This window comes from Antrostomus carolinensis, unplaced genomic scaffold (assembly GCF_000700745.2).
Source record: "Antrostomus carolinensis isolate BGI_N321 unplaced genomic scaffold, ASM70074v2 scaffold8737, whole genome shotgun sequence".
NCBI lineage: Eukaryota > Metazoa > Chordata > Aves > Caprimulgiformes > Caprimulgidae > Antrostomus > Antrostomus carolinensis.
This window is the reverse complement of record NW_010326580.1, coordinates 46,464-73,029: the sequence shown is the minus strand read 5'-3', so window position 1 is coordinate 73,029 and position 26,566 is coordinate 46,464. Positions and strand designations below refer to the sequence as shown.

The 26,566-nt window shown below is 39.4% G+C and overlaps 2 protein-coding genes across 3 annotated transcripts in view; one reads left to right on the top strand and one right to left on the bottom strand.

Moving 5' to 3' along the window:
* Positions 1-26,566, bottom strand: part of LOC104527802 (ras GTPase-activating-like protein IQGAP1) — a gene marked incomplete at its 3' end in the record, with an annotated part of 45,181 nt that overhangs the window by 2,163 nt on the left and 16,452 nt on the right. The window contains exons 11-24 of the mRNA XM_029085871.1: positions 26,000-26,163; positions 25,309-25,469; positions 23,272-23,396; positions 20,894-21,057; positions 12,377-12,467; positions 7,740-7,901; positions 6,441-6,583; positions 5,292-5,462; positions 3,669-3,752; positions 2,898-2,969; positions 2,664-2,733; positions 2,138-2,346; positions 1,258-1,407; positions 300-463 (exon numbers count right to left, since the gene is read on the bottom strand). Coding sequence (XP_028941704.1) covers positions 300-463; positions 1,258-1,407; positions 2,138-2,346; positions 2,664-2,733; positions 2,898-2,969; positions 3,669-3,752; positions 5,292-5,462; positions 6,441-6,583; positions 7,740-7,901; positions 12,377-12,467; positions 20,894-21,057; positions 23,272-23,396; positions 25,309-25,469; positions 26,000-26,163 — 1,930 coding nt within the window. The remainder of the gene's footprint in view (positions 1-299; positions 464-1,257; positions 1,408-2,137; positions 2,347-2,663; positions 2,734-2,897; positions 2,970-3,668; positions 3,753-5,291; positions 5,463-6,440; positions 6,584-7,739; positions 7,902-12,376; positions 12,468-20,893; positions 21,058-23,271; positions 23,397-25,308; positions 25,470-25,999; positions 26,164-26,566) is intronic.
* On the top strand, positions 14,550-17,578 carry F2RL2 (coagulation factor II thrombin receptor like 2). 2 transcript variants are annotated; one of them, XM_029085873.1, is made up of 2 exons: positions 14,550-14,699; positions 16,405-17,578. In XM_029085873.1, exons 1-2 carry the CDS (start codon positions 14,642-14,644, stop codon positions 17,484-17,486), a joined length of 1,140 nt encoding a protein of 379 aa, XP_028941706.1. In that variant the 5' UTR covers positions 14,550-14,641; the 3' UTR covers positions 17,487-17,578. The 2 variants fall into 2 exon arrangements, with proteins under 2 accessions (XP_028941706.1, XP_028941705.1); XM_029085872.1 differs by having other exon boundaries at positions 14,642-14,699; positions 16,399-17,486.

Here is a 26,566-nt window from a genome sequence, read left to right as displayed (position 1 = left end):
AAAGAAAAGACTTTCTCCGCCCTTATGTACTCAAGCACAAAAGCAAGTAACCCTACTGTCTGTTTTTTTTCAAGTTATTTTTTCATAAAAAAATACTGTCCATATAAAGATTTTTTTTCCTGAATTGGAAAGAGCTTGAGTTAATGAATAAGTTACCTTGAAAACAGATTTCTCTAGTAAAAAAATATGTGTACAATTTTACAGCAGTTTTAAGATTAACAATCAAATTCTTTATAGGTATGAAGTATTCATTGAACAGTCTGCAATTCAAATTAATGTCTACTTGTGGGTACACATACTTTATCTCCTCTTCTAGAGCAGTTTTGAAGAGTTTGAGAAGCAGATATTCTTCTCGCTGATTGGAGGCATAGTTGTATAGAGTGAAGATTACCGTATCCATAAACTTGGTTGATTTGTTTTGTGGCATCTGGAAAATCAGCTTTGCCAGATACGTGGGATTAGTCTACAAAAAAAACAAATGACTTAAATACTATTGTGCAGGACAAAGTACCCCTAACTTGGGTGACAGCTCTCTACATTTCTGTTAACACTGAAAGCATTATACTAATTCCCATATACGTCAATTTTCCACACTAGCTTTACTTTTTTCCCACTCCTAATGCATAAGAAATACTGAATACTGCACAATTAGATATCTGTGAGTAGCACCAGTAAGAATTTTATTTGTGTTCTCCAAACAGTACCTCTGTGCATAAGGTCTACATATCTGATGACAATGACAATTTGCCAAATGCCAACAGCTATCTACCAAGAAGACATTCTATACTACATATCCACTTAAATATTAAAGGGCATCTGCCTTGGGAAGACCTAAAATTCTTCTAGAAAAACTTCAGTGAGATGAGATGAGATAAAAAAAGCACAAGAACAGATGTATTATGTGCTGTCAGCTGCATAGCTGAACACTTCCTTTCCACCACATATAATGCAGAGTAATAGTGACAGTAACTTACATGGACTAAAAGATATACAGAGGAAAACATTTCTCATTGGCTTCAGTATGGACTGAAGTTATTCTCATGGGAAAAACAGCTATATTTCTTCCATGATTTAAAGACAGCAAGGATTTTCTCAGTTACAGGAAATACTATAAGTTCATCGTACTGTTTGTTCCATACTACTTTAGAAATCTTTTCACTATCACTACCCAAAATCACTAAAAAAAAAAGCAAGCAATCTATTTCTAGTTTTTCTTTAGCAGTTTGCTGGCACATTAATTTTTACATTAAGATTTACCTGCAAAAGGTAAAATAAATGTTGATAAGCCTCCAGTTTTTTTCTTCTCTCTTTACTCAAACCTTTGATACCCTGTTTGTCAACCATAACCATCTCTTCCAGCTGACTTTTGCTCTTTTTGTTGAGTTTCTTACTGTGCAGTACCACATCCTGCAGACAGATGATCAAAAGTCTAGATTACATATTCACAAAAAAGGCAAATTGGAAAAATTAACATTTTCTCAACCATGGTAAATATTATATTCTTTCAATGGCCTTTATTAGCAGCTTTGTGTATTTTGTTTCTCTATTCGCTAACCAGTATTTTGAAAATCTTTATCTTGTCATCAGTATGACTTGCCAACAATGACCGTTTGGGAAACCTGATCTCATATACAGACTCAATCATCATTTAGGTAACAGCGAAGAAGTTCTTAAATGGGATTAAAAGTCTACTCCATTCTACCACAGAAAAGATGCTTAAAATCTGGCAAGCAATTACTATTGTCCATAAGTAGCAAAACAAAGAGTGACATTCAGTAACAAGCTGACAAACCACTCAGGACAAGAGAACAACCTCTACCCCAAGGTATTTTGAAAAGATTACTTAAAACACACAAAGAAAGTCCTTAATTTACAGGGATTATTTTAACTAATTGAGGGTGACAAAGCACTAGGCAGTTTGCTCAGAGGTTGTGGAGTCTCCACCCTTGGAGATATTCAAAAGCCATCTGGCCATGGTCCTCGACAACCTGCTCTGGGTGGCCCTGCTTGAGCAGGGGTGTTGGACAAATGACCTCCAGAGGTCCCTTCCAGCCTCAACCATACTGAGATTATGTGATCCTGAGCTCCGTCAACACAGGCAAGTGGTCACTGTATGCTGCCAAGAGAGCCTGCTGACCTGAAGAGTGATTCTGTTTTTCACCAGCAGTCCAATCTTTATATCCATTAAGTTCAAATCCTTCTCCAGCTGTTGATTGGATCGAATCTTTGTAACCACTTCTTCCCTTAACCTGGTGACTTCTAGCTCTTCTTGAAAGTCTAAGTCACTTTGGTCCAAGAGGTAGGCAAATTTGCGGAGGACAGTCAAGGGTGGATTTTCAGCACCAACTGTAGTTGAAGTAAATAGGCTTGTTATTTGACATGAATCTGAACACCCCCAAACCCCTCAGGTATCTGATCACTGGGCAGAAATTTTTGGAACTGCAGACTTTATGCCAGTTAAAGGAATATTTTTTTCTCATACTGTATGAGTACAGCTATCCAAAATACTTTCAGCTGTAAAACAATTAGTTTACAAATATTTGCATCTGCTTTTGAAGGGCAATAGGAGACTGAAATCCTGGGTGAAAGTTTTTTTAAAAAAATGACTGAACACAGTAACATACCTCTTCCCAAAAGTACAACATTCAACTGTTACCACTTACTTAGTGTTCTGTAGTCCTCCCTGGCTTTGTTTGCTCTGAGAAATGCTTGTATCTTCACAATTTCATCATTCTGGAAAGGACCAAGATTAGGCAAAAGAATCTAGTTATGGCACATTTCTGCTCAGAAACACACTGTAGAACCTGCACCCTCTTTCCTGAGATTCCCAAAACTGCCTGTACAGTCATATTACCCTATTTTAACCCTTAATGTTTAAATGGAGAAAAAGGACTTACATGATCCTTGAAGTATTGCAGCCGTTTCCTATAAGCTGTCTTTGCTAGCCACATTTTGACCCATGACTGAATCTGAAAATTAAATAAAATTAAATAAAAACTTAACAGACACTGCACAAACTGTTTTTTGTGTGTTTGTCTTAAACTCGCTTCTGTCAGTCCTCTTCTGTGGGCATGCTCTTCCTCACATACTCGGGGCCATAGATGACTGTGCCACTGGGCTCATACAGTCCAGTGACCAGACTAATGGGCTTCAACTGAAAGAGCAAGTTGAGTTCAAAGCTCTACCACCTATGTGTAGCATTATCTTTGGAAGTAATTTCTACCATCAAGTCTCAACTCTCAGCTGTAAACCAGTCTCCTTCTGAGACAAGGGATCAATATCCCATCTGCAATCGATGATCTACTCATGACATAGTATCCATTAGCCTCTCAGAAAAGTGATCACTTTTCAGATAGATTTGACAGCTTTTAATGAAATGATACCACATTGTCAGCTCAAATATTTTCTAATTTAATATTATGAAAAGGGGAGCATAAGGAAATCTCTACTATGAGCCACTCAATTTCAGCAAAGCCTGATAGAAGTCAAGACAGTGCTTTCAAGAAGCAATTTACTTAAGCTGTCAATTAAACAACTGTCAACACCATGCGAGTTTCTGGAGCACAAATCCTCCCAAGTTCATGTTCCTAGTCTCCAATTCCCAGGTGGTGGAAGAACAAGCCAAGGGATAAAGCACACTCAGGCCCCAAACCACAGTAGAATCTTACCTTAATAACAGCAGTAACATTGCCTCGAAGCACCTTTAATCTGTCAACATAGCTTTTCCTTTGTTTGAATCCTTTCCAGAAAGCCTGTTTTATAAAAGGCAGGAGACCATTATTATTAATAAGAAACTACTATGTATTAAAATCTACATATATACACTAAAATCATTAACAGTGTTTATCTTGTAGAGAAAAACTGCCATTGTGGTAAAAAGATAACCAAGGTGTAAGTGAGCTTGCCTCTGTATTTTTAAGGTGCCCTAATACATTTCATCTTAATTTTGGCTAGTCTCAACACAAGCTGTTGTCCAGTGCCATGTCCTTCCCCCCTCCAAAGCCATCTTTACTCTTATCACCAGTGCACTCACATCTTTTAGTGTCTCAGTCACAGGGAAGACTTTGTCAGCTCTTGCCCATTACATCCAGAAGTTGTCCCCTACCAGCTGGACCCCCATTTTTCTTTCTCTGGTCTCCTTCCCAAGTCTCTGCTCTTACAGAGTCCCTCAGGATCATCTTGTATCATAGATAATAACCTCATAATACCCTCACTTGGTTCTCCCTTTGCTAGCTCAGAAGCACTCTTGGTAAGGAACCCAGTGACAGGGATAACAGAGGTACTCTCACTGTCTTTGGCATATTTTGCCTTTCATCTCTGTCCAGCCAGTGATGCCATCTTTGTCCTCTGCTTGTTGTCTTTTCACAAGTCATTTCTATTTTAATGCTCACAGAAAACAGTCAGAGAACAACTTTATTTACCTACATTTCTCCATATTTTTGAACCTGTTCACAGACCCTGAATTCCTCAAACAACAGTACATTCCTTTACTGAGCTTAGGCACCATGCCAGAAAATGAGAAACCAATCCCAATGACAGCTTCTCTGAAGGTTTTTATAATCATTAATTGCTAAATTACTGCAGACTAAAAAATCAGCTGTACATTTTTCTATAACTTTGGGCAGGTTGATTGATTCTTTTTCATAACTGGAATAAATTGCTTCTAACCAGAGGAGGCTATTTCACCATTTAAAACCAGTGTGTATGCATTTGTCAGCATTCACACCCTCAGCAGAAATTTTCGTTTATACTCCTTTCAGAGTTCAGCAAACTGAAGACATCCAAGAAATACTGCCAGAGCCCAAGAACACCAGGGCGGCTGCCACTCCCTACCCAGCTATGACTTCATGGAACATAAGCAAACCACTTCCAGGTGGGGATAGTCTAGAAAGGAATGTATTTCTTAAGTCACACTTTGCCAAGGAATTTTTGCTTTGATACTGAAAAAATATCTTCTAATCTTGTACTGTGCATAGTTAGATGTAGCACACAAAACCTGAGCACCTCAGAATAAAGCCAGGGCTATGTATTTCTGAGCTTCTTCCCCTCAAGTAACTTTAGACTGTAGATTTGATCCATTTTTTTTTAAACTGGATATTTGCTATTTAAAAGCACAATTACTCAAATGAGGAGAAGAGCATATTTGCAGATGCAGAAGTCTGAACTGCAGTTGACAAAAACAGGGGAACAGACCTATTTAAGAATTTTATCACTGGTAGTAATCAGCCACATCACCTGTCACATGCAGAAAGTTGCCCAAGCCATATTACCTGCTTGTTCTAGAACAATACCTGTATTTTGATGGCAGATGGTTCCTGGTTTTGAAGGTATGCCTTTCTCTCATGATAATTTTTTCTGACTAAGAATCCCCTTGCTCGGGCTTGAAGCTGAACAATCAGATTTTCATTAGCAAGCCACAGCTGCTCTCGATTGTAATCTGCTGTAACTTGCCCAACAATGCTCTGTCAAGAGATCATGGAAAGAAGTCACTTAAAAGCAAAAAACTTCAAGCCAAAACCACCCTGGAATTTGGTCTGTATACTCTCCATCATCTGTACAGCTTACGTTCATCCTATCCAAGCCCCTCTGATCTACCCCTAGATTTTAATCAGAATGAAGGAAGAGCTACTTTGCTACCACTGAATTTTATATGAAGGTTAACTGAACTCCTTTCAAGTCTCAGTTATTCAGCTGGATATGCTATTTTGAGAGAGGGTTTTTTATACTTTTTAGTTCTACTTTTCTCATACTTCCAAGTTTTTTGTAGAAGTCAGACATCTAGAAGTACGAACTGGATCAGGGAGCTCTCTACAGAGAAGTATTGTTCCAGTCAGACTTTCAGAAGGACCTGCAGTATGACTTCAGCTGTTTGTGCAGCAGAGTAAATCCATAACCTAGATGTGCTGCATCAGAACAAATTGCACAGAAGCTTGTGTGATCTACTTTGTTCTAAGTTATATTTCATGCTAATGCCAGACTTCTACAGTAAGGGAGTTTAAGTATCACGCTCATCCTATTGAATCTGGAGATAGAAGAATGCTGTCAGATTATTACATTTAAAGATAAAATGGTGCTTTCACTTGGCCCCAAAATACATAATGAAATTCCTTGTCATAGGCCAAGGTTCAAAAGATATAAAAGGGTATGAAAACAATCAGACTTTCTTCCACTGGTGTCTGCTGGTAGCCATTTAAAGGAATGCTGTAATTTCCAGTTAGGAAGTCCCTGAATCTTTGTCTGACATCAGACAGCAGGCTGTGCTATCACTGCCTGCTTAGGCTTAAGTTGCTGCTATTGTCAGAAGCAGATACTTAACTAAAATGATCTTTAGTCTCACCCAGCACAGCCTCTTCCCTTGATATTGCCAGGTCTTGCTATCTCTCTTTCTCTCAAATGTTTATGCTTGATTTGCAATAAAAGCAAATATTTCAGCCACCTACCTGGATTTCTTCACCAGTTAACCATGAAGTTTTTGGTACAACTCCTTCAGGGGCAAAACAGGTACCTTCCTCAGTTTCCACATTGTAATAGTAATCATACATGTTTTTCATTACAAGTTTAATCCATGGACTTTCATTAGTATCTAAAAGCAATACATACCATTAGTACACATTTGTGCCCTGTTGCACTGATAAATTACAGCTCCCTACCCATTTCCCATCTATACATTTACTATGAAGCCATTTTACATGCAAAGTCACTATTGGGACAGTTTGTAGTAAGAATGTTTTCAAAGTACCCTGTTAGGCAGATCATTCTTCTAGCTATGAGGTTAGTACAGATCCACTGCCAGCTTCCCCAAACCCCAACCAGCCAAGTTAGCACTTGCTCCTGGAACTGTGTGCCATGTCTTCCATTATCACTCACGTAAGTGTAACTGAGATTTTATAAAAAAAAAAAATATTGTTCTTGTCTTCTGGCCAAATGTTGACCTTATTGACACTTAGTTCACATGGGACATTTCCTATATTCACATCATTGTCTTGTTTAGTGCTTTGGTAAACAAAGCTGTATCCTGACAGGCAGGAAAAGCCTCATTTCCTAATGGACAAAAGGCCCCAAGGTAAAGCTGATTAAGCTCAGCTGAGCAAAATGCCCTCTCAAAACTCATGTTGCAGGATGAAACATGCCCAGAAACTGTACTACATCGATGGTAATGATTTTTTTTTTAATTGTTAGCTAATCTTGGCAGCATTAGCCATGACCAGCTTGCAGCTCTAACATGACAAAACATCCCATCATTGTGCTATGGGCAGATTCTAGTCCCAGCTTTTGCAGACACTTGATGCTCTAGCAATGCACTGGGACCATAAATGGGCCATGGACACTTTGGCAGAGCCTGGCTTGATCTCTCACAGTGACCTGTAAGGCTGAAGTGTGCAGCCTAACCCTTCTCTGAATCTGCTAACAGAAAAAAAGAAAAAAAAAAATCAGAGTGTAATATGGCTTTCTGAGGGGATGGACTAGTCCATTGACAGTCACATAAGTTGCCCTAAATTCACTCAGAGGCTAGTTTGAATCTTAGCTAGACTCTGGAAATAGTTAGACTCATTTCTCAGCATGTACTGTGGTCTGGATGATGTCAGCAGACCTCAGCAAGTGTAATGTTTCTCAAAAGATTTTACAGCAGCAACTGGCTTCCTCAGTTTACAGTGATTTTAGGTAAATCTTCTGTGCCAGTTTTCCATTGCCTCAGTGATACGGACACGTGGAACTGTCCTGTTCAGGAAGGCTTTTACCTTCTCTAGTTTTCAGGTTCTTGACTTCGGAGAGCTTCCTGAATAAAGTTTCAGCACACTCAGGGATGACTCGTAATCCAAACTTGGACTGCAGTATCATCAGGATTGGCTGTGAATCACCCTTCTCCAAGCTCTTGTTAATCATTGATGTTCCAACAGCCACTAGGGTAAAATAACAACACAGAAAATTAACTGGTTTATACTCTATGTACCCACAACTCTAGCCTCCAGCAACTTTGATAATGGGCTTCTAAGGCTGGCACACACAGACAGCATGACATACACAGCAATTCAGTGCTTCACCCATTTGCAGCTTCCTTCATGCTTGTAAGGACAAGTATTTCAGAGAACAGCAAGCTTGTTAGATAGAAAGCGTGCACTCCGCCCAGGCTGGGATGCAGCCACAGCACAACTGAGAGTGGTCTGAGGGCATAGTTGCTCCCCCATCAAGTGACACACCAAAAGACAGGGCAGGGCTTGAGGATGGCAGTTAGCCCCCCACTAAGCCTGCCCTAACAGACAGGCTATCATCTGCTAATCACTTTGGTCACACAAATACACAAAGTCATTAGGTTACAAGCTGTAAACCTTAAGATTCACTCTTACTGTACAACATAGGAACAAAAAGTGATTGCCTTGAGCAAAGCCCTGCAGCACTAACAGCATCCTAGCCCAGATCCTGCAGTGACATTTTCTTGTCCTCACCCCCTGGAAGCTTGTTTAAAGCTGATGCAGCAAATTCATGCCCAAGTTTGCCAGAAATGCAGCTTTTGCTTCCAGGGCACATAAAAGTGCCCTGAGAGGTGATGCCGTGAAGCATGTTCAAATTTTGAGGTTATACAACATTACCCATACTCTGATCCAGGACTTCCTAAGCGTCATTTGCTTTGTGCAGGTCCCACCATCACCAAAGGAGCTGATACCACCACACCTGACAGCATGTAGCAGCACACGCCACTTCAAAGCGCCTTACACACTAGAGGAATATGCTGCTTTAGAAATTGCTGCTCTGGTCTTTGATGGTGTTCCTTCATATCTAAATTCAAGATCCATGCACAGAGGAACAAGTGAATAGACATAGGGCTAGAACATATACATTACATACTGGCTTAAGTGAAGCTGGCTACCTTTGCATCCCAGAGCTGCAACTCACACTGCAACACCAAGCACTTTTCTTTACGTTGTGACTATCCAGATCAATACAAAAAAAAAGGTCCCTCCCCACACCCAGTGCTCTGCCTACACAGAGCTGACCCAAAAGCTGCTCAGTATCAAGAGCCTACATACAGGAGGCATCCCATGAGACTGAGGTAGCAGGAAAGCATTTCAGCAAAAGAAACAGTTTTTCTTTGTGGTTAGTTTAACTAAGGTAGAATGGACAGCTTTGGCTAGACAAATACATTGGCAGCCAGCTGAGAAAAAGTGAACACCACATCACCACCATCGGGGTTTCTACCAGGTAGCATCCTGCTGGTTTTCTGTGCTTTGAAACAGACTACTGCCAAGAATGCACATGCTCCCCACCAGACTGGAGCTTACTTTGTAGCACAGTTGTGGTACCATGATGCCCAGGCATCCAGCTTCAGCAGTGATGAAGCAGGAAAAATATGGGAAGCCACACATTACCAGCTCGCTGCTGCTGACCCAGTTGGCGGTGGGGGTCAGCCCTACTCATACAGTGCCCCATGTGCCTGTCAACTCTAGTCACCAGTATCTGAATGCTTTTCTTCCTCCTTTTCATCCTATTGTTATGGATGCTAGAAGCTATTCTTATAAAGACAGAAGAGCACATAACCTAGCTAGGAGTTTCTGTAGATCCCCTGCTGCCTGGCTTTTCCTCATCTTTTAATTAATTACGCCTTTATTTTTGAAGGAAAATGTAAGAAAAATGTTCAACAGAGGAAAAAAACCCCAATTCAACAGAAGTTATACCTTTCCATTGAAGTGCTAGCAATCCATATTACAGCTGTTGCAATAAAGAAGGGCCATATGAACCTTGTAAAATGATAAGCTGAACAAGCTTAGCCATTCCCAGCTGCAGAAGAACTATGGGATCTAGTCTGCTCCTGCAGCAGTTGGGATGCCAGTACCAGATCAAGACTGGTGGGCTCTTTTCTGCATTCATCCTCCCTTCAAACAGCTGATATACAAAGATGCAGCTGTCTGGAGCTATTAGCCTGAACTCTCAACAGGGCCAAAGATCAGCTTTTTCCTATAACATGGACTCTGTCACGACAGATCCTGCTTTGACAGACAGACTTTTCCTGTGCAAGACTAAGGTCAGCATTGGTGTCTATTCCTGAAGGCTATTCAGCTGATATCTGGAAAATTTTATGTCCCCCACTTAGATAAGGAGTGCAATGGTTGAACTGATTAAAGAACTGAAGCAAAGTGATGCAAACTGCACAGCAAACACCACAAAGAATTAGGAAGCTCACTGACATTTACTGAACACGTCGCTTTCCTAAATTAAGATACAAAATACAGAATCCTTTACTGACAGTGAAGGCAATTTGTAAAAGCCTTATATAAATTTTAGTACTGTATAATTTAATATTTTTATAAGGCATAAAAATTAGTTTGGAAGGGATCAAGACTGTTTCAGTACAGCTATCAGTACCTTCTCTTATTTTACTGCTGATTTTATTGCCATTGCTGCAGCAATCTCAAAAATACACTTTGTTCTGACTTTAAAATAAATCTTTGACTGCCTTGCAGAAGTTTTGGAGCGGGATGTGGGGAGTTGCTTGCCTTTCAAAAATAGCATCTCAGAGAGATCAAAATAAAAGTTAATTTCCAAGTTGTGACCAAGCTGAACTTTAAGTTTAGACTACATGAACAGAACATGCTAACTTCCTGAGACAGGATGTGTTTGTTATAGGAAATGTCAGGTTCTGTGCCATTGGGAAATTTTAAATCTCAGTTTTTAGCTGCAAAATCTTAGAGCTTTTCTGAAGAATGTGCTGTGCTGACACTGCTTCCTTCCTACCCAGAGGGCAAAGTACAGGAGATTAGTAGTTCTTTCCACAAATGACTTATTAAAACAGTTCTACTGATCATGCTTGATTATGAAAAGCTGTGCATTTACTACAAACACAGATTATATGAAAAGATTTTACTACAACAGCAGCAAGTGGATGGAGCAGTGGCCTGTCATTAGCAACATTGTGTGGTATTGGTATATGGATAATGCTGTGCTAATTTCTGCAGGCCATTTAGGAGATATATTCTTAATGCTTGTACACCAGTGAACATAAACAAGGATGTTTTCAAGTCACCCTTTAGCTTTAACTTACATCTGTTTATAAGCTATTCATGTCTTTCCCTTCTCTGCTCTCGAATGTTTTCTCATGCCTCTGGGTGGCATTGATGGGAAGCTGGTTTTGTCAACAGAAGAAAGTATCAGCACTCCTGGGTACAAGAGCTCAGCTGGGACAATGTGTGTGTGCCTGACCCTCACAAAACACAAGCCAGGTGATTTTCACTACAGAAGCATAACCTGCCAAAATACTTAAAGTGTCTTTGATGTATCTGACTGACTGTACTAATTGATTAAATAAATTCTAAAGTAACAGTAATGCTAAATGCAACGTTTCTCTAACAGGGATAGAAGATTTTGTAACAGCTAGCTGTTTGTTTCTTCCGCCCACAACTTCCCAAGCACTAACTACTCACAGAGCCTGCCTATAAGTAAACAGGCTGCCACAATGCACTAACGAAGGCTGAATGCAGTGCTGCATGAATGCACCGACTTCAGCATTTGTATTCACAAGCTCTTAGGGTGCAAAAGAAGGCGACACTGACTCACCCAAAGCCAAGTCAAGCAGAAGGTGAACCCGTACCCAATGCCAAGCTATCAGTATCAGCTGGTCTGTGCTGGGCCCAGGCAGGGACACCACCATGCTCTGCAGTGTGCCCCGTACACCCAACTATGCTTGCTTCTACATTACTTCCCAAAGTTTATTACGTATTATGAATATTTTTCTAAAATTACTATATTCAGTCCAAGCTTTGACAGAAGATGTTGAGTGAGTGGATCCAGTACACAATGCTCTGACAGGATAAGCCTCAGCAATTTTCCTATACATTTTTTCCTCTTCACAGCTTGGAAGACCATACACTTCTCCAAAAAGCCCAAGTGCTGTTTTTACACTGCTTTTAAAGTTAATATGTTCCTATTTTTTTTTTTGTTTGGACTTAATGAAAAGCATTCCAATGAAATAGGAATAATCAAAGTTGCAAACATATAAGAATTTGCTCTTACAACATGCATTAATATTTTAAGCCTTATGTAAGCAAAATAAGCTCCTGAACAGTACATCCCTTCTCATTCACATATCCTTCTGTTTCAGCAGCTATGTGAAGATACTCTGGTACCAGAAATCTTGGTCATGATGTTAACCTATATAACCAAATCCACTAAATTATTAGCTAAGCCTTAAGGATTATAACTTTAGATAAAGCCAACACCAGATCTAAGTCACCCTAATTTCAGTATGATGAAGAACATGCAATAATTTCTTTTGATGTATTTAAAGGGCTACCACTCTTCCCTGAAGTAGAAAAAAATAGATTACCAATTTCAGTTTTTCAAGACTGAGAAAAACAAGAGCAAACAGATGCAAATTAATGCTTACAGATTGCTGCTTCTTTTATATTGTTATTGGCATCACTGATTCCTTTTTGTATTTCATCCAGCCACAGAAGTGCTGATTCATCTTGGGATTCCTGTAATATGATAGAGAAAAGCCTTGAAAAAACTGAATTATAACAACACTTGTCTGAACATACTGATAGCGATCCAACATACAATTTCCTCTTTTGAAGCCCTTGGACACAAAAAAGAATTTAACTGCTTAAACTCAACAATAAAACACATTCATATTCTCTTTACTGACTTGACTAAACTCCTCTTCAAACACAAAGCTCTGAAAGTTTTCATGTATATAAGACAACATCCTGCTAAAGATCAGTAATAATTCTGAGCAAAGCTAGCAATGTTTTCATTTCCATGATAGGTAGGCAAAGTAACTGGAGCGTCAAATAAAACCACACATTAGCAGGCTGCACTGTGATAGTAGCATGAAGAGCACAAAGGTGAAGCCAACAAGGAAGTTGGCTTTCTTTCAGAATCCCTTATTTGGAACGGATCCATGTGTACACCTGAATACACATTACATTAGAAAATAACAGCAAAATCTGTCATAGAAAGACAGCTCAGGTTTAGTAATGGTGACTTAACTCAGGGGGTGAACATTTCACGAATTAAGCAGCAGAGCAGGTCTCACTCTTCCTACAGGCTAATAGTGCATGGTATTAAACCCAAGTTAAAACAGAAGGTGCAAGAAAGTGGGCTCAGCATCCCCACTAACCAACCCTGCTCCGGCTCTCCAGGTTCACAGGTGAACCAACACCTCAGACGAGAAAATAGGGTTTCAGAGCCAAAAGTGACATTTATAATCTAATTTAGTAGGTGGAGGCACAAAATTCATTCTAAAGAGGAAAAAGGAGTACCAGGTCTATAATAGACTAATGAGAGAAATCAGAATGTACTGATTCAATAAAGGTCTAGGAGTACATACACACAAATATTTCAGGGGAAAAAAACCCTAGAAACTCTCTCAGGATAAAATAATGTGGACAAAAAAGCAGCTTTGCAATGAGTATCTCTGGTTTTGCACCCAACTCCCAGCCAAAAATCCAATAGATCTGTATTGGCAGAAACTACAAAGAAAGACTAGGGTAAAAAACTCTCAAGACAGACTTATCACTTTGCATCATATATATAAACAAGGTAGGCGAATACCTAAATAAAATCAAGTTATGTCACACAATCACATGATGATGGACACACATTGCAAGTTTTTCTAACAAGAAAGTTAGGGTTAACACTTGAGAGAGTATTTTAGTCAACACTAAATTCCCAAACCACAGCCAACAATTTTGAGAGAAGGATTGAGAAACTGAAAAGAATTCCTTATCTGGTGTCCAGCTTTTACACACTAAATACAAGAACAGACACAAATAATGCTCTAGAGCCAGGAACAGCTTATGCTGAGCCTTGCCACTAGCTTGGAAGCCAGATCAAGACTTGAGCTAATTTTGCTGGCTGAAGCAAGCCATTGTTATTTTGCATTCAAGGAAGGAAAAAAAAAAACAAAAACAAAACAAAACAGAACAAAAAAAAAAAAACCCGGGCAGAGAAAAAGGAAGGGATCAACAAAACAGCAGATGAAAATAGGGGAAAGGTTTTAGAGTCTGCAGGCTGTGAAGGGGTGGGAATTGTCTGGAAGGAGTCAGCAGCCGGATCGGAGGAACACAGACAGCTAACAGTGGGCAGGGAGATAGAAACACGGTTTTCTTAAGGCATGTTTGTGTATGTGGCTTGCTTTCACCTTTGCATTTGCTAAATCGAGGTCACCACGCTCTTCTCTCAGCCTGATTTCTCCCTTGAGAAGGGTACAGAGTTCAGCAACAAGGTATTTCAGTTTGTTGATAGGACCGTTTTGAGGTTTTATCAAACACACTCTTTGATTTTTCCAGAAAACATCTTTTTACCCCAAATATCTGTATGTACAAATTCCAGTAGAACCACCCACATTGGCCTCAGGCTCGTGGTAAATCAGGAGTTAAATTGCTGCTGTAAAGCAATTTTATCTGTGTTGGGCAGAAGCTGAAACTGAGTCATGTGTGCATATTTGGATACGTCACACCCTCTTGCTGTAGCAGACAAAGAACAAACTAGCTCCTTACCATAAACCTCATGCCTACAGGATGCTTCTGGAGGACAGATCAATCATTCTTTAGCCTCTAACAGAGGGGGAAAAAATCCCCCACCAAGCAGCCCCTGAAATGAACTAGAACAGTGTCATTGTTTGGCTAGCTGGATTTAACGTACTACAATGAAGATACTGGTTTTCACTGGACTGCTCTCTCTTACCTGCAGTCTTTTCACAACAGGTGAGTCCTCCTTTCTGTATCTATTCCATATTTTAATCAATAACATGGGCTTTATGATAAATGCTAGCACTTTGCCAGCTTAAATGGGTTGTACATAGATTATTACAGAAAACAATACTCCAGAAAGTCTCACTCAAGGCAGGTTTTTATTCTTCCACTTCAGTGACACCTTACCTCCCTCCAGTCACTTTCAATATGAGTTCTATTTAAGGGATTTTTCTGTGCTTACTGAAGATGCATCTGCTCCTCTCTAGTATTTCTGTAGTGATATGATAATCTTAAACCTGTAGAGTCTTGTTCTTTCTGCTTTAAAGTGCTCAACAGAATTATGACTTCACAGATGGTGCTATTAGAAGGAAATGCTCAGGTAACTATTGTGACAAAAATAACCAAAGGAAATTATCAATGAAGTCCATTTTTTTTCCTCACTAGAATTAGAGCTGTTTTCAAACCAAGATAATTTCTAAAAGCAATTTTGTATATAAACAATATGTATTGTACATGCATGCATATCTGCCTTTCAAAGACTGACTAAAATTCATTTTCTGGATTAACCACCCAGAAAATTACTAAAGTGATGCAGTCTACTAATTATAATTTCAAAACATTCTGCCATAAATATGCCAGTGAGCACTGATAAAACTGTTTTCCATATTTTATTCCAATATAGAAAGGTAAAAGAAAAACCCACAGATTCTCATCCAAATTTCAGTTCTCTTCTGAATTATAGTTTCAAGATGCATGCTCTAAGCTTTGCACTAAGTCTTTTTGCATTAAACATAGCTAAAAAAATTATTAAATGACAAAAATAGTTATATAGCTGTTTATTCTGCAAAATCTATTTTGCAACACAGGGTTCTAGAAAGTATTTTGAACTCATTTTTGCGTCATTTGGAAATGTTAATGTCTACAAAATTCTCTACTAAAGACTGAGGAACAGACATTAGTAAAAGTAGTATCCTTGGCTTTGCTTACATGCTAACATTATTTACTCACTGAAAATCTTCCTGCTGCATGAAAAGTTTTATTTACTTACCAATAAATTTGATCTAATATCAGCCCAAATATTTGTTTTCAGTCCTCAAGACTAACTGGCCTTCCTCACATGTGAGAAGCTGAAAAGGTCTGGTTTGCCTTAGTTTGAAGCTGAAGAATAATATTAATTTGATAAGTGAGATCAAAAGATTGAGAATGGTTTCAATTTTCTAATTTGAAGGTTTCAGCCTGCATTATGCAAGACAGCACTTTTTGCAGTCATGCATTTAATCCATGAAGTGACAAGGATAGCAGAATACTAATGTATGCTTTGGAAATTCTGATCAAGCTTAGACCAAGGCTGCTGCTTACATGATGAATTACCAACATTGCTACTACTGGGAAAAACCCTCTACAGGTGATAAGCATTACCGAAGTGGCTGATATATTTTACCAAAGATTAATGAAAACATGCAAAATACAGAAAGATCAGCTCAACACTAAATTCATGCTAGATTTTCAAGGTTGGGTATGGCGTGAGATGACAAATAAGGTGAACACTGTCCTTGAGTACATTTGATATGAACAACCCAAGCCAAGGAGAATGCCACCACATCTTTTAAACTTATATTGCTCTCCACATGGAGATGTTTACCTTTCTCCATAACTGAAGATGAATTATATTGCCCTGTTTAACAATTTTAATTTTAACTTTTTTTTTAAGCTTCAGAATTTTCACTGAATGGCTCTGCAATTAAAACTGTGTCTCTTATCAAGACTTTCCGTGGAATTTCAGCAAGAGACTATGATTACATCCCCCCTTATGCTATAGAAGGGGAGACAACAACCATCCACATCAGAGAACACAAATGCTCTTCAAAAGGGTCAAATGACTCCACTTTAACAGAAGTGAACAACACCACACTGCAGTATCTGACCAGTTCTCTGAGCACCAAGCTAATACCTGCTGTCTACCTCAGTGCTGTTTTATTGGGTGTACCGTCTAATGCTATAATTTTGTGGATGCTGCTCTTCAGGATCCGGTCTGTGTGCACTGCCATCCTCTACACAAACTTGGCAGTTTCGGATCTGCTCTTCTGCATCATGCTGCCCTTCAAAATAGTGTACCACATCAACGGGAACAACTGGATTTTTGGGGAAATTATGTGTCGAACTACCACTGCCGTGTTTTACGGCAACATGTACTGCTCCATTCTGCTGCTCACATGCATCAGTGTCAGCCGCTACGTGGCCATTGTCCACCCCTTCACCTACAAGAGCCTGCCAAAACGTGCCTATGCCATTGCGGTATGTGCCACCGTGTGGACCATTGTCTTCTTGTACATGCTCCCGCTTTGCATAATGCAGCAAAGCTATTACGTGAAACAACTGGGCATTTATACCTGCCATGATGTGCATAATGCCTGTGAAACAATATCTTCCTTCCAGTTCTACTACTATGTTTCTTTAGCTATCTTTGGGTTTTTAATACCTCTTGCAACTATTGTTTTCTGCTATGTCTCTATAATACGAACACTCAAGACTCATGAATGGTTCTGGTACGTTAAAGTCAGTCTTTTGATCCTTACCATCTTTGCTATTTGCTTTGTGCCAAGCAATATTATCCTTATTACCCATCACATCAACTATTACTATTACAACACAGATGTGTTGTATTCTTTTTATCTAATTGCTTTATGCCTTAGCAGTTTAAACAGTTGTCTTGATCCTTTCCTTTATTTTCTGATGTCAAAAATTAGAAGTCAATCCAATATTTATCTCACAATGGTTAAAATATCCAGGGAAAAATGAATTGAGTTTTATATTTATATTATTGGAATTATTTTGTATGATATTAACTCAGGCAGCAACAAACCTCAGGTGCAACAATTAAACTTAAAAAATTAGAGCAGTTAAAAAACAATCTCAGTAAAATTTACTTTCTTCCACACACCACAAAAGGAATATCTTCAGATAGACACTTCAGCTGTGTAATTTTATCAGGTGCATTGCAACATCTGGTGTATCTAGATTCAAGGAAGTGACTCCGCACCTCCATTTCCTTCTGAGAAGATCACTTTCATGGCCATGGAGAAGAAACCAGAATATCTGCCACCATAGCCTTTGAACACCAGAAGAGGAATCAATATCCAAACAGCACTTTTATTCCCATTCATGATTTCCAGATACTTCAGGTTAGCTCTCAGCCCACAATCACTGCGGGAACAGTGATGTGAAAACAAGTTTTTGGCCCAGTGGAAATGGGAACAAGTAAAAGCAATTTCTACATTCCCAGGAGCTGTCAAGCTTTGCAGGAGCTCCCTGTCACATAGCCAGGAGCAAATACTGCCCTGGATGTTGGAAATAAAGAGCCAGAGTCCCCCTAGGTTCAAGGAGCAGTACATCTACAGCTGTGGACAGAGCCTGACATTTCCAGTGCAGCATTTCCTAGGAGGCTGCTTAACCAGCTTTGCACTGGAGACTTGTTCTTCCACTTCGTCAGCGCCTGCACTCCTCTAGCCCACAAGGATTGCTGGGAGCTGGCCCTTATCAGTGGGAATCCAGGCATGTATTATTCTTGCTTGGTAAGTAAAACAGGGAAGCTATTTTGTAGTATTCTCTATTTCCACATCCTCACAGGAAATACCTACAGCATTACAAATACTGAAGCTAGTTATGATTGATTGTCCATGTTAATAAAGCAAAAGGTCAGCTTTTACATTTACAGAAACTCAAAAGCCATATATGTACTAAGTTCCTACAAAATGAGCTCAGTGGTTGATGTTTTTATTTGTAACTGCAGCGTGCAAGACACTGATGAGAAAAAATGTTTTACATCAGTTTGATAATAGTATTGTAAAAACCTTTACTTAAATAAAATCAGTTGCACTGGAAAAAATCTTCCAGGAATTTGCAGCCTGGTAAGACTCGCCCTCTTCAATTCTTCTGGATCTTAATTGAAGTTAGTTTTAATCATGCCATTCCTTCAATACGCACAAGAACAGATTTTAAAGATAACTTGAAAATAATCCAGATGTTATACACATATTGTAAATATAATAACTGTGAACCTAACTGTAAAACCTGTGTGCCTGTCACTCAAAAAAACCCCAAAACACAGGAACCATTTCAGAGTTAGGCACATCTGTTTAACTTTTCAAGTATCCATAATACACTCTCTAAACATGGGGTTTCTCTTCACTGGGACATGATTACACTTGGTTTGAAATGGCCTTGAGAACTGTTAGAAACTGTGGTTTAAGATTACAGGAATAAATGAATTCCAGGTTTCCATTTTTAATTTCAAGGAAGGAACAAGTAAGTGTGATCTGAAATTAAGACCTGTAACGGGTAACTGGGACATTTGGGTGCAGGCTACCTCCCAAAAGCCACCACAGCCACAGGGATGTGACAGCAGGCTGGTTAGAATAAGCCACTAGGTTTGACCCATATGTTTTTCTAGATGCTGGGGAACGTAGGAAGTTCACAGGCAGACTTATCTGATCCTTGTAAATCAAATACTTCATTTTACCACAGATCACTCTTAAAATATGCTAAGTACAATGAATCAGAAAAAGTGGGCAATAGTGGTATGTCCAAAGTATTTTCAATTCTGTTTGGATTTTTTTTTTTAAAGGAAAGTTCAATTTAAACTATATCTTTTACCTAAAGAATGGTGATGTCTATGTGACTGACCAGCATGGAGAGTCAGATTAATGCATCTGAGTATTTATTTTTGGATCACACATAGTACAGTCTCTTTCTTTCTTCCTAAACAGCAATACTCCAGTTTACAGAGTAGAGTTTTAAGTAGTTGTCAAAAGACTGCAAAACCAAAATACCTCAAGAGAGAAAGGTCAGTGGAAGTTTTATCACAAAATCTTTAAATGAGAAGATTTCAAAGAGATTGCACAAATTTTGTTCCAAATCTTGGCAACCTGTTTGTTTCCTATCAGCACATTCACACAGGGACAGGAGTAGGCACCAGGTTTGCAGCAGGGAGCACAGCGGAAGGAGCGAGCCAGGGCCATAGGTCTCTGCCTCAGGGACAGCCCAGCTTGCTACGCATGCACAAAGGGTCTAGCATGTCCTAGGCCAGCATTGCCACCACCTGCATGGACACTCTCTGCACACAAATACCAACCCTGGCCCTTCCAGGACCTGTAAAGTAGTCAGCATGCACTAAACTCTCCCCAGCACACATGGCAAGGGAGGCAGCTTTTCAGGATCCAGGGCTCAAGGAAACTAGCCCCTATCTGGGAACCCAAGCAACAAATTGGGATATGCAAATGCCTTTTGAAAGGTCTGACAGTGGATTGCAGAAACACAGTTTCACAGCAGATACCACGGGTGAGGTGGCAAGATACTTGGAATATATTTCTACAAGCCAAAGTTCAGGGACTTCCTCCAGCTGACCATATTTCTTTAGGAGTACATTACATAAATTTTAAGTGTCTTTTCCAAACACTGGACATGTTAAGTACTCTGCTAGTAGCTTTAGCTAATCTTGTGCTCAGTCACATCCTGCAAGCTGTTAAGCTGATCTTTGTTTATGCTTCCCTGAGCTATGATGCTAACCAGGGCATTGCTTTTAGGGAAGCAGAGAGCATATGCTGCTGAGATAGGTTTAAACTGAAGTCACATACAAGACTGTCAGCTTGTTGTTGCTGCATGATAAAGCGAGAACAGAAACACATACATACATAATTCTATTATTATAAAAGACCGGATTTAAGCAACAGAGACTCCTCAAAGTACTTTCCCAGAGGTTTTTTAAGGAACACCACAATTCCTTCAGCATGACTGACTCCTTTCTGGCAAAAAACTCAATTCCCATCCATGTTGTAAATACCTGCCTGACACAGGCTAGTAACTAGATCCTTGCACAAGTTTATAACTACATTAGGGCTTCTGCTGCCCATGTTTTGTAATAGCTGCAGCAACCTAGTAGAATTAAAAATAAGTAAGGTTACGTTAAGTCAGTAATGACAAGCATGCAGAATATATCTTAGTATGAATACATTGAGAACTAATCTCTTTCACCAGTTAGAATAAACTGTAGTGCAAAATTACTTAGTGCTAGTTTGTTGTAATTGGCTTATTTACAACCCCATTGGCACAACTAATCCAAATATCAGGGGACCAGGACAAGGACATACATGTAAGTGAAAAGAATTGCCATTTCAGTTCTGAAAAATAGAAACAGTCGAAGCTCTAACCTTGCATTTCTGTGCTTTGGCATGGTGCAGAACATCCTGATAATGCCTTGCATTTACTGGTCTTACATCTTGCAGCTTGGCTGTTGGCAACAGTAGGGTTTCCAGAGTTTTCTCAGGATTTCCTTGGTCAATTGCTTCATTAATGTGGCCAATTGCAATGATTCCTATGAAATGGAAAAGTTATTAAAGGTGTAGTTGACAAAGAAAGATGCAACTTATCTGATATCAGGTACAAACAAAGCAGTAACATGAAGAACAGAAAAATCAAGTAACAAGAAGCAGAGGCAGCAACAGCAGCTGATTTTAAATTATTTTTGCTCAAATATTCATGTGAAGCAATAAGCTGTACAGTTTTCTTATCTGCCATAATTATTGATTCATCTGAATCTACCTCTTCGTAAAAAACAAATTTAAGCTTGGTGAAAAAAAAGAAAATAGACTTCCCTACTTTCAGGGCAGGACTGTCTACACAAAGCTTAAGGAAAAGTTGGGTATCACATCTAAATGTGTTCATCTACATAGTAGCTTAGAGTGCTGAAAGATTTATTTTCAAGGTATTTCAGACCAGATTACTTGAAACCCTGATTTGGATAAATACCTCCCAGCTACAGCATTACATAGCAGCTTAACCTAATTTCTTTAAATTTCCCCTTAAATAACCAATCTGATAATGCTGACCTTATGAGAACTGACTTGATTGCTCAGACCAGCAGCACTCAGGACTTCAGTCAGCAAGTAACATGGCACAGTGTATTTAATAAAACCTCTAATTTTATTCAGACTAGTCTTAATGTTTCAAAATCAATTTCCTCTTCCCCCCAAACAGTGCTGAAATGTGCTGCCTGGAGTAACTTCTCCCTAAAGCAAATCCCAGAAGGGCACCAGGCAAGAGCTTCCCCATCACCTGCAATGGATAGTGTATTGGGTTTGCGTGGCATTGGCTGTGTCGGGTCGGACATGGGGGAATCTTCTGGCAGTTTCTCACAGAAGCCACCCCATGTCCCCCCCCCACTACCAAAATCTTCCCACGCAAACCCAATACAGATGGCATCCCTGCCAGCAGCAGATCATCTCTCACCAAGTCTCTCCCATACTCACCACAGCCCGCTGGTGGGATCACAGGTTCATGCCCACATAAGGCTTTGAGAATGAGCAGTTTTTCTGGGCTGCTACCAAAAGGAACCATGCAGATATGTAGGCTTGCTTATGGAAATAGAGACCACCTTTCCTCCTTCTCTCTCTGCCCCAAATAACAATCCATGGGCAGAGGCCAGCACCACTGAAACCAACTGCAGCTATTTTAGTACTGAAGACTAACTCTCCTAATGCAAGACCACATTTCTTAAGGTCTGTTTCAACTCCTGGTGACCACAGAGATTTAGACAAAATAGTGATTATGTCAGTGAAATTAACTGCTCAGTATTCCACTCTGCCAAGGAGCACACATTTAGAGCAAACAACAACCCAGTCAGCTTTAGTATTTCTGTAATATAAAGCTTCTCTCACCAGTACAGAACAGTAGCATGCATGACACTGATGGCAGTGAGGGAAAGGCAGATGCACTGACCCTGGAATCAGCCTGTGCCTTACAAAAGGCTCTCCAGCTACACTCCAAACTGCTTCCCAAAATGGCAAGCAGTCTGAAAGCCGCCTTCTCCTTTCATTGCTCCAGCTAATTGGGCATAACTTGATAGCCTCAATTTTTAGTAAAAAACACGTCACAAACAACGAACCATACTTCTATATCCAGTAGAGGAATTTGATCCTTTAGCATTTTTGAAACTCAAATGACCAGCTATCAGATTCAACATAACACCATACTTTTAGGGCAACACAGTTGCAGTCAGCTTCAAAAATATACTGTAAATCAATTTATTTTAGAAGAAGTGGGCATAAGAAGCTACTCTCAGATAGGAAATCAAGTTACCTAAAAGGAGAGCAGAATAGACAATTGCACTGCATAACTTCTTACCAGCTCCCTTGAGAAAAATAAAGACCTGCGAATAATTTAATATTAAAAACTTTTCCACAGGACACTGCCTATAATTTCTTCCCCTATCCTCCAATATCCTCTTTGCTTACAGTTTCTGCAAAATTCCCAAACTGAGACCATCCAGTACAAATACTGAAAGATCCTGCCAAGTGGGCAGAACCATGGCATTTGTTACACTGCAGAAGGCAGGCACCCTATGATATCTTTCAGCCAGCCAAAACGTAACCAGGAATACTTCAAGGACATTTCAAGACCAATGGGTGCTCAAAATTATTTAGCACTCTTCTCTCTGGAAAAGTGTCTGTACAAGGCCATTCAGCACAAAGTTATGTACCAAAGACCAGACTATCATTTCTGTGGGTGATGTAGTGGAAGAATTACTTACTTTCATTTTCTTCTTGAATTTGCATATTAACCATGTCAATGCAGTTCTGGATATCATTCCAGCTTAAATACTCTTGGCCTTGAGATGAAGCCTCTGACTTAATAGACAATAGTGTATCAGCATAACTATAAGAAGATATAAAATACATAAGTGTATTTCATATACAAGATAAGTTGTCATAAAGAGTTAGTCAGATGTATCACCCATCATTTAGTGAATAGTATTTTTTTTAATGAATGAATTTCAGATAAACTTATCTCTTGACAGAAATGTTACAGACATGCAAGCTCCCTTGCTGGTTCTATGCATGCATTTCAGGATCTGAAAAAAATTGGCCCTGTACACTAATTCAGAGCACTTTTATTGGCAACATGGGATTATGATAATACATACAATGGACATACACTTTGTTGGACAGTGCTACAGATAAATTTAGGAGAAACTATGGTCAGCTTCTTGCTACACTAAGTCAAAGACCAGAATTTCTACCCAAGCACCAGGTAGCAGCACCTCCTATTACCTCTATGTGGAGGATGGGCCATGGGCAGAGGAAGGGAATAAAAAATGAGGCTCCTCTCCTCACAAGGTCCTCCAAGCGCAGGCTCTGTAGCCTGTGTCTACTCTTTGTATAAGTCACAGATCAAGATGAGCTAGAAACCTTCACAGCAGTGTAAACTCATGTATAAGTTAAACAATTTTCATATTCCTGAATCAAGCATACAACTGCCACAATATACCAGATCAAATACCTGTCTTCTATTTCCAATAGAAGCCTGAGAAATGAATGATTGCCAGAAAAATACAGGAGAGAATCATCATTTCCTGCTTTGATTTGCCTTTCCAACATTTAGCACCCCATGTTTAAGGGCTTCCCAAGCTGAAGGCTACACATTACTTTTAATAGTTGCAAAGAATGCTGCGCTCCATTAATTTATCTACTCTGATATCTTATGTACTCCTGAAGAATAAGTCCCACTATTTAAGTGTTTTGTGAGATGGCAGTTCCTTAAATTATAAAACTTGATATTTGATAGTGTCTAATCTCATAAGAAAATAAAAACTAAAGTTATAAGAGAAGTTAGCAACTTCTATTAACCTTCCCCACAATATGCACACTTCTGCAGATCTATATCATAACTCCCCTAAATTCCCTATTCTAGGAAACACATTCCTAACAAGTTCACATCTTCTGGTAGAAAGCCATTGAACACCACGTCCCTCATTGAGCTTTTTCTAGCTCTACTGTATTCCTTCTGACACTGTGCAATCAAAGCTTCCTGCAATGTTGAACAACATATAGTTTGCAGCATAGATTTACATAATGAAATTTTATTTTATCCTTTACTCCAACTAATTCCTAGTGTTTAGTTTGTATTGACTGGCAGCTTAAGCTAAAGATCAGGTCACAGTAACACCAGCCAAAATTTCTGCAACTAGACACTTCAGGGACCATTTCTGTATATTTATAATGTTGCTTCTCTCATCTGCAAGCATCACCTCACATTAGCAGAGGCCAAGTGGCAGATGAATTTTGCTCCAGTTTATGGCATGCTGGTCCCCCTAAACAAAACACTGACCTCATTCCTATCCTGACTGCCCTTCTCCCAGCTTTGACACATATAGCAAGGGTTGCTCTCAGATTCATGACCCCATGAAACACTGCCCCATTCCAAAGACAAATGTTGCAGTATTGTAGAGAAGTTACTGATTAACAGTTTCCAGCTATAGTTGGTTCATGTTTTAGTGTCTGCAAAAATTCTTGTCAGATCTTACTTTGCTTTCTAAGGATATTTTCCCTGCACCTTACACATCCTCTGCCCTCAAGCATCTAAGGTTGTGTGATTGCTTTACTTATGGATACACAACCAGTTCAGCAATTGTCACATTATCCCTTACTAATTTATAACACAGATGTTTATCTTGCAGCTCTTTCAACTTCATATCCACAACACAGGACAGCCCACCTAGCAAAATGCCTGCTTATCCTTTTGCAGAAGTTGCCAGGTCTCATCCAGACAAGACAAAATGAACCTTTACCGTTGAAAGTTTTCCTCCTCCAGATTATTGAAGCCAACACATGGGTTTCTGAGGCGATTCTTTATCATTAGGATGTCCTTATTTTCCAAGGCCTGGTTTAGCAACACAACAGCTGACAACATTTCTACTGCAATAGACAGTTCATCATGTGCCAGGTAGGTCTGTAGGACAATAATGTACCACAGTCAGGAAGCCACATAGACAGTGTAATGAATTTGAGTTACACAGTCTAGATACCATCAAGAAGATGGACCTGATTTTAAAGGCCTGGGAAATTTCCTAGTCACTGGCATGTCAGATTAACACAACACTGCTGGTAGAGTTTACTGGGTTTGCTGCACATCCCATCAGCTTTTCCTTCTTTTGCCCCACAATCCCCTTTTTTATGGTTTTACCCTCACAGCAGTGGATTACTTTTCTACACAATATATGAAACAGAGTTAGTCTTCATTAAAAGCATGCAACAATTAAAAAACGTCAGTCAATTTGTTGCAACACAAGAGCTCAGCCAGAGCAAAGTGTTTTCCAATAATGTGATTCAATATTGCGTATTCAACCAAAACCATTCATGCAATATGTAACACCATGGCAAGAGAATTAAGTCTGATTTTACACAACGTTCTACATTTGTGCTCTTTAATGGTTTGACTACGTAACATCAGTGAGCAGGTCATAAGCTTTTCACTCTTACCACAGCATTCTGTTGTTGAAGGTTGAACAGCTCAGTCTGATAGACAGTAGCAGCAAATGAGTGAACAACAGGCAGCTGCGCCTCCGGTTTCATCAGTGCAACCAGTGTTTTACTAGGATCACAGTTACGAATTGCAGTATTGATATTGTCAACTGCTATGAGTTCTAGAGAATAGCAGGGAAAGAAAAGCCTATTAATTTTCATATGCCATTTGCTCTTTATGCCACATAGATGACAATTAGGTTATTCCAAAGAATATTATTTGCTGTCATTAGAGAGGAAACTTATTTGTTTGAGATTCTTCAAGACAACCGCTGAATGTTGCAAAAATAGTTCTTATTTAAACGTATTCAGCAAATAATTGACTGGAGGACTTTAAAGTTTTTGGTCTTTTAGCTATTAGATACTGTTTATTACACCTTTTAACCAAAACAAGGAACTGACCCAGTCCTAGCACAGAGAAAGACCTAACACCCCTCCTGGGCTTGCTTGTGGAAGGTACTACTGGGTACGTCAGCTCCAGCACCTCAGTCTTGCTTCATCCCAAACGCTCCTTTCCTTCTGCAC